Source organism: Arachis duranensis, chromosome 6, assembly GCF_000817695.3.
Source record: "Arachis duranensis cultivar V14167 chromosome 6, aradu.V14167.gnm2.J7QH, whole genome shotgun sequence".
Classification (NCBI taxonomy): Eukaryota; Viridiplantae; Streptophyta; class Magnoliopsida; order Fabales; family Fabaceae; genus Arachis; species Arachis duranensis.
The window spans coordinates 69232565-69240234 of record NC_029777.3 but is presented as its reverse complement, the minus strand read 5'-3'; the positions used below and the strand labels follow the sequence as shown (position 1 = coordinate 69240234).

At 35.7% G+C, this 7670-nt stretch overlaps 1 protein-coding gene across 1 annotated transcript; it reads left to right on the top strand.

The window, feature by feature from the left end:
* Positions 1-1159: 1159 nt before the first annotated feature.
* Positions 1160-6137, top strand: LOC107493994 (heterogeneous nuclear ribonucleoprotein Q). Its single transcript, XM_021124765.2, is given in 8 exon segments — positions 1160-1373; positions 2369-2788; positions 2859-2975; positions 3100-3240; positions 3413-3586; positions 4117-4506; positions 5347-5432; positions 5574-6137. Coding segments are annotated over 7 exon segments (1476 nt in total). The 5' UTR covers positions 1160-1373; the 3' UTR covers positions 5722-6137.
* The last annotated feature ends 1533 nt before the right edge of the window (positions 6138-7670 follow it).

The following is a 7670-nucleotide window of genomic DNA, read 5'->3' as shown; positions in this document are numbered from 1 at the left end:
GAACACAGATAATATTTTGTTCTCAAACCCACATTCACACGAAGCAAAGATTCTTAGCCTTTTTGCATTCATTAACCAGCATTTAGCCATTAACTTTAAACCTTTAATTTCTTTCTACCCATCACACATATTATTATTTTATTTATAGAATTTTTATTGTTTCTCTTTATATGATTCTCTTTTTTTATTATTTATTATTTTTATTTTTTGTTAATTTTTTTGTAGTTTGACATTGTACACTTTATAATTGTAATCTTTGTGTATTATATTTATTATTATCCTTTTATAATATGAATTATTGATCCCATTATATAAAATAAATTAGACAAAAAATTAATCATAAATAATTATAATAATGAAGATTATAGTGTACTAACCATATTTCCTAATGAACCAGAGTCAATCCGAATTGATCTTGTAAGTCATTTGCTACGAAAAGAATTCATTAGGTCTCGTAGGAATAGCACTTCAAGTTTTAAATTTTTATTCAATTTACCTTTTAATAAGTCATAATCAGATCTTGATGAATAAAAATTTGAAACTTGACAAGTTAAAAAAAACTTGTTAAGCATTAAAAAGAGTACCAAAAGTATTAGAAAAAGATATTATATAAAGAACATACTAAAAAAGATAAAAAAATTAAACATAATTACCAAAATAACATTATAATTTAATATGATATTCTTTTTATAATTATCTATCTAAAAGTGATTTTAACTAATATTATCTAAACTTTTATTTTATCAAAATTAATTTTAGTATAAAATTATCAAACATAAATTATATTGATACAAACTCACTTCTGCCCAAAATTAATTCTATAAAATTATTTTTATTCAAATTTCAAATGGGTATATACCAATCCAAACTTACCCTAAATCCATTTTTATTTGCCCTTGATGAACTAGGTAACAAAAAGTCCTTGTTTTCTTAGAACTAATAAGGTGAGGGATCTATTATACCTTTATTGTGTAGGAGATCATGTTGTCATTCGTGTGAATAGATAGTTGGGTATTTACCCCGTCTTTTTTGGTCGGAGCATTTACTCATGTTTGTATACAAGACTTGGCTGGTTTTGCGTTAACCAATTTTGTTCTTTTATTTTAAGCTGGTTTTTGTTACTGCTCATTGGGTTATAGCACAGTCCTTATGTTTCTACAAAAGGATTTAGAATGAAAGGCCCGGTCCAAAGGCCCAAGGCGATTCCCTAGGCACCGGCGAGCAACAGTGAATTCGGCCACCATTCCCCATAAGGCCACTCTCACGCTTCCCTGCGCCATTTTCTTCCATCTCCCAACTCTCTTTAGGATTTAGGGTTTCGAAATTTACAATTTGGAAGCCTCTATTACCATTTCGATTTCTCTCGCATCCAGGTACCTTCGCTTTTCCATCTCAAATCGTTCTTCTCAGCTGCATAGCTTTAGCCTATGATTTTTTATTGTAATTTCGTATGCAAACCAGTTAGCTTGATGCTTCTAGGTAAGACGAAACAGAATAATTATGCTTGCGTGGTTTATTGATATGATGCGAGAGATTAGTTAGGTTATTATTCATAGAACATTGTTGGATAATAACATTTGGGTGGACGGTGTTGGAAATGGATATTCTCATACGAGGCTTCACAGTGAATGGTGATTTTCTTAGGATAGCAAGGCTGGCTTCATTCCCAGGAACTAGGTGATAAATGGCATATTTGATAATGGTTTATTATCCAATCAAACCTCCAATTAGCTTTCAAGTTTCAGTTCTCTTTTGCTTGTTTGGTTTTGAAATGTTTATTGGTAACTGGTAAAGGATTAAGGAGTTGTATATATTGTTTGCACTTTCCTTTGTAATTACTCAGCTTCTCGCCATATAACATGCAAAATGTTGCCTTGTATATATTTAATTTTTTTTTTAATAACAGTGTAGCTCAGTTTCTTATTTCTCACTTCTGTTCCTTTTCCCCTCTTTCTCTTTGTGCATTGTTGTCCCTCCCCACAAGTAGTTAAACAACATATAAACTGGCCACTGTTTTCTGGGCAACTTTCAGCATCTAAATTTTGAGATATTCTGAAATTCTTTCTTCTTGGATTTTTCTTTTTCCTCTTTGATTGGCCTTTTAGCATTGTTATCCTCTTGATTTCCGTTCACAAACTCTCTTGCCTGTCTGTTACTTTTGTTGTTATGTTATGATGATCCCTGGATTTAGAATCGATCATGTTTCTACTCCTTGGTCCGTACCTCATGGTACAGTCTCAATCAAAATTCTTACTCTGCAATTGGCCTCTCATATAATTTCCACCTTTCCAATTTGCAATCTCTCTTCTACGAATGCTTTTGGCTTCCGTGATTCCTTCACAGTTGCCCTGCAAGCTTGCTTTTCTAGATGCATAATATGCCTGGGACAAAGCAGAGTGATGAAACGGCCCAAAATCAAGAATCACCAGAGGGGCACAGTGAGCATGAAAAACCTACAGATTCTGATGAACAGGTAGACCTTGAAGGGGATAATGATCAAGAGGAGACCATGGAGGAAGAGGTTGAATATGAAGAAATAGAGGAAGAAGTCGAAGAGGAAGAAGAGGAAGAGGAGGAAGAGGAGGAAGAAGAAGAAGAGACTAAACCCTCAGATGGTGAAGAGGATATAGGAGTGGTAGACAATAAGGATGAAGATGAGAAAAAGAAACATGCAGAAGTTCTTGCACTTCCACCTCATGGGTCAGAGGTTTACATTGGTGGCATTCCTCACAAAGTTTCAGAAGAAGATTTGAGGGCCTTCTGTGAATCTGTGGGAGAAGTGTCAGAGGTATGTTTATTGAAAATTTCTGTTTCTTCATTCATTGCATGATTGTCTAAACTGATTAAATTTAGTGCAGGTTAGGATTATGAAAGGAAAAGATTCAGTTGAAGCAAAAGGTTATGCATTTGTGACCTTCAAGTCAAAGGAATTGGCATCTATGGCTATTGAGAAACTGAACAACACTGAATTTAAGGTAATTTGGTAGAGATGTTTGTTAACATTTTCTAAAAATCGTGTAGTTTTTCATTTTTAATCGATTATTAGGTACTACAATTATCCATGCCTATTAACTAATTAAGTCACGTCTGAGTTTCCAGGGAAGAAAAATAAGGTGCTCAACATCCCAAGCTAAGCATAAGTTGTTCATTGGTAATGTTCCTAGAAATTGGACTTTAGAAAATATGAAGAAGGTAGTCTCAGAAATTGGGCCTGGAGTTGTTGCTGTGGAGCTGTTGAAGGTTTGTTGACATATTTTCGTTTTTTTATTTCATATGGTTTGATGTTCTTAAATCTTAATTTATTATGGGAAAACCCTTTTCTTTTCCAAGTCATAACTTGTTCCCAAAACTTGAAGAATGTAGCATGATGAATAATTTTTTCCTAACCTAGCAAACCATTTCGTTGTTACAGGACCCACAGATTTCTGGCCGTAATAGGGGGTTTGCTTTTATTGAGTATTACAATCATGCTTGTGCAGAATATTCAAGGCAGAAGATGTCAAACCCAAAATTCAAACTAGACGACAATGCTCCAACTGTGAGTTGGGCTGACCCAAGGAATTCTGAATCATCTGCTGCGACTCAGGTGATTGATTATATGTTATTTCATGTGAAATTAAATTACATGAATAGTGTGATCAAAAGAAATTACATTATTAGCTTCTCTTAAGAAGTCTAATAGCTGGTTTCTGTATGACACTAAGAAGACAAAACTGAGACATATAATGACTTAATGACAACTGAATTGCCCAAGTCCCCTCACTACACACACACCCACAACACAACACAACACAAGTTGTCTCAATATGGTAGATCCATATTAGACTGAATTGGATGCTCTGTTTTTTGCCTTAGATTCAACAGTGGCTGTCATTTTACTTATCTTCATACTTGCTCAGGAAATTTGACCCTTTTTCTGGGTTCCAGGTTATTATGTTTGCTTGGTGCTTGTTTTTGAGGGGATTTTTTTGGCTATTTTATTTGCTACTTTTGTAAGTTTGATACTTTAATTATAGGATTAACTTTCTTATTTTCTTTGCTAGATCTAATGAAATACATACAGCTTTATAATGAATTGTGAAAATTGTATAGCTGAGACCTTGGTGCTTGGTACAGGTAAAAGCAGTTTATGTAAAGAACCTTCCAGAGAATATTACTCAGGATCGTCTTAAGGCACTGTTTGAACATCATGGAAAGATCACAAAAGTGGTTGTCCCTCCTGCTAAAGCAGGACAAGAAAAGAGCAGGTTTGGGTTTGTGCACTTTGCTGAAAGGTCAAGTGCCATGAAAGCATACGTATCGTAGGCATTAAATTTTCTTGGATGGGCAGGGCAATCTCTGGAGTGTTCACTTGCAAAGCCACAAGCAGATCAGAAGTCATCCAGTACACTAAATTCACAGAAGTCTGTTGTACTTCCCACTTATCCACCTCAACTTGGTTATGGCATGGTTGGAGGTGCATATTCTGGTATTGGCACAGGATTTGGTCCTGCTGGGTTCACACAAGTAAGTTGATCTTTTCCCTAGTGGGGTCTCAGTTCTGTCTTGTAGTATTTCTCAGGTGATTGAGGATTTGTGGAATATGCTTCTCACGAACTTGGAAAGTATGAAGTGTCAACTTAGTAATCAATGTCAAAAACTCGGACATTGGTATGACACATGTTGGACGTACATCCTGTATCAAGTAATTATATTCAATAATTTTGAATCTATTTAGCAATAGCAAGTTTGACACTTGAAGTATATCAAGAATGTTTAATATTATATGGAAAGAGTTTAGAAAGTAGTAAATCTTGAACTTCACACACACACATTGCATGTCCATGTTCTACCATTTTAAATTTTGTTGGTTTTTTCTATGTTTATTTGTGCCAAGTGTCCATGTTAGTTTTTTCACTTCTTACCCATGTTACGTGATGATAACAGTTGCTCTTAGCTTCACTAGGGGGGTGAATAGTCACAACATCTTGGTTGCTTCCATAATTTAATTATTCATGAGCTGATTAAGGGAGAAACAGTTTTACTATGAAATCCAATTTATGGACTTGGTATGGCATATCTTGACTAGTTGACACATAAATTGAATTGTCTTCATGATGTCATTGTATTCAATGGTAATCAGAGTGCAGCAGATTCTAATGGTGATTTATATGATTTTAACAATGGACCAATGCAAATTGTAACTAATGCCCCAAATTTAGAACAAACATGCTCATAAAGCTTTCAGTCACGTGTTGCAAAACGAAATAAAGAACATTCTCTTTTTCAAGCAACACATGGCATTAGGTATTTTTTATATGGATCTGTATGTACCTTGCTCATATAGAGGTCCTTAAATCTTTGCAGCCACTGATGTATGGTGCAGGAGCAACCGCAGCTGGCATGGCAATGATGCCAATGCTGTTACCAGATGGAAGGATTGGATATGTATTGTAAGTGTTCTGTTGGTTTCTCTAGTTATAGGCTTGTGGTTTTTCAATCATACATGCTTGGATATGTTAGCTGGTCCAATCGGTATTTAACAATTGGCCACTTAGTTGTTTTCATGTCTCCTTTTTGTTTTGGGCCTGTAGGCAACAGCCAGGGTTGCAACCACATACTCCTCCTCCGCCAGTATCCAGACATGGCAAGAGCAGCGGTGGTAGCTCAAGTAGTGGGAAACGTGGAAATGATAATAGCCATAACCGTGGCCGTGGCCGTGGTCGGTATCATCCCTACTAATGTGCTTAAAAGAATCTTGAAAATCGAGGTGTTTTTGCTTTTCCCGTTACTGGTTACATCCATGAAAAATCAGTAGAGCAGGAGCAGATGCCGATGAATACAATACATGTATATTTGTTGAAATACATAATTGGTTATGCATATCATTCCATCCTTTTGGCTGCATGATGGAACCAAGTTAAGAAACGGGATTAATATATGTACAATCTTTAGTCTATAATCAATTGCAATATGTTGTCGAGGCTCAAGGCGCCAAGCACCGGTTAGCACAGGGAGGAACTGCTGCGAACGATTTATGTTTCTAAGATGCATTATCTTGTTAAATTTAATGCTAAGGTAATTTTTCACGAGTTAGCATGTAATTTTGGATGTCTTGTGCAAATAATATCGTATAGTATTCTGTGGCAACTTTTCTATGTATGGGATATCCATTTTTCCCGCGTTATTTTTATTTTATTTTATCAATTTTGGGCAGATTTCTCTCTCCGGATGTTCATCACATTTTTTGGTAGATTTTGATTTTCTACTCGGAAAATATCTTCGGGAAAAACAAAAAGTTGTGTACCCATGGGCCATAAAAGATTTTTAACAATATGAAAACAGAAAATAAAAATGGGCTGAAACCCAAACAAGAGCGATCCTCATGGTTTATAATAACCCAACGCTTCAAGACCGAAATGCTGAAATAATAAAATAATAGTAATACCGCTACAGTATGCTTGATAGGCTGTGGACTGAAATACGAGATTTTTTCACACGAAGACTATGATTAGAAGGAGAAAAAACAGAATTCTAAAGCTTCGAGACAGAGGGGAACTGGTGTGAGGATATGAGTGAGTTACAAAAAACAGCAGTGGAGTTTTACAAAGATTTATACCTAGAAGATAAAGACGACACTCTTAGAGTTCTACAAAGATTTATACCTAGAAGATAAAGACGATACTCCTACTTTATTTACGCGAATCACATACCCTCCTCTAGAGGTGTTTGATAACAACTTCCTTCAAAAACCTTTTTTGGAGACTGAAGTTCGATAGGATCTGTTTCACATTGGATCATTTAAAACACTCGGGGAAGATGGATTTTCAGCTTTCTTTGTTAAGGAGTATTGGGATACGGTTAAGGAGAATTTTTGTAGATATGTTGAGTTTTTGTGGAGAAATCCAGAAGAAATGAGAGACATTAACCAAATTCTCTTAACCCTTATACCCAAAGTGGAACAGCCAGAATTTATCATTCAATTTTGCCCTATTGCACTATGTAATGTGGTGTTCAAATGTATCACAAATTTTGGTGGTTAGAATCAAACCGATACTTGCTGACAGAATAGCTCCTTACCAGTCTAGTTTTGTACCTGGAAGAGTCATACATGACAACATTATCATTGCTAAGGAGATGACACATGACATGAAGAGGATGAAGGGGAAGAGGAAGTTTATGGCTATCAAGATAGATTTTGAAATGGCTTATGACAAACAAGGGTGAAAATTTATTGAAAAGGTTTTGGAGGAATTTGGGGTAAGAGGACATGCTAAGAGAATGATCACGAGCTGTGTCTCAACTGTCTCCTTTAAAGTCCTCTGGAATGGATGTAAATCGGAAAGTTCTAGCCAACACGAGGAGTGAGGTAGAGTTATTGAAGGAAGGTAGAAACCTATGGTTGCTGGAAGGGAAGGACACCGATAGCCCACCTACTTTTTACCGATGACCTTCTTATTTTTGCTGAAGCTTCGGAGGCACAGATGGAAGTGATCAATGAAACTTTGGTAGCATTTTGTGATGTATTGGGGCTAAGGATAAATGCGTCAAAAACGTCTATATTATTCTCTAGGAACGTGGAACAGAACCTCAGAGAAAAACTAGTCCAGAAGAGTGGATACAAAGAGGTGCCATGCCTTGGGAGATATTTGGATGCCATGATTACAAATAACAGAAAAGGCAATGACAAC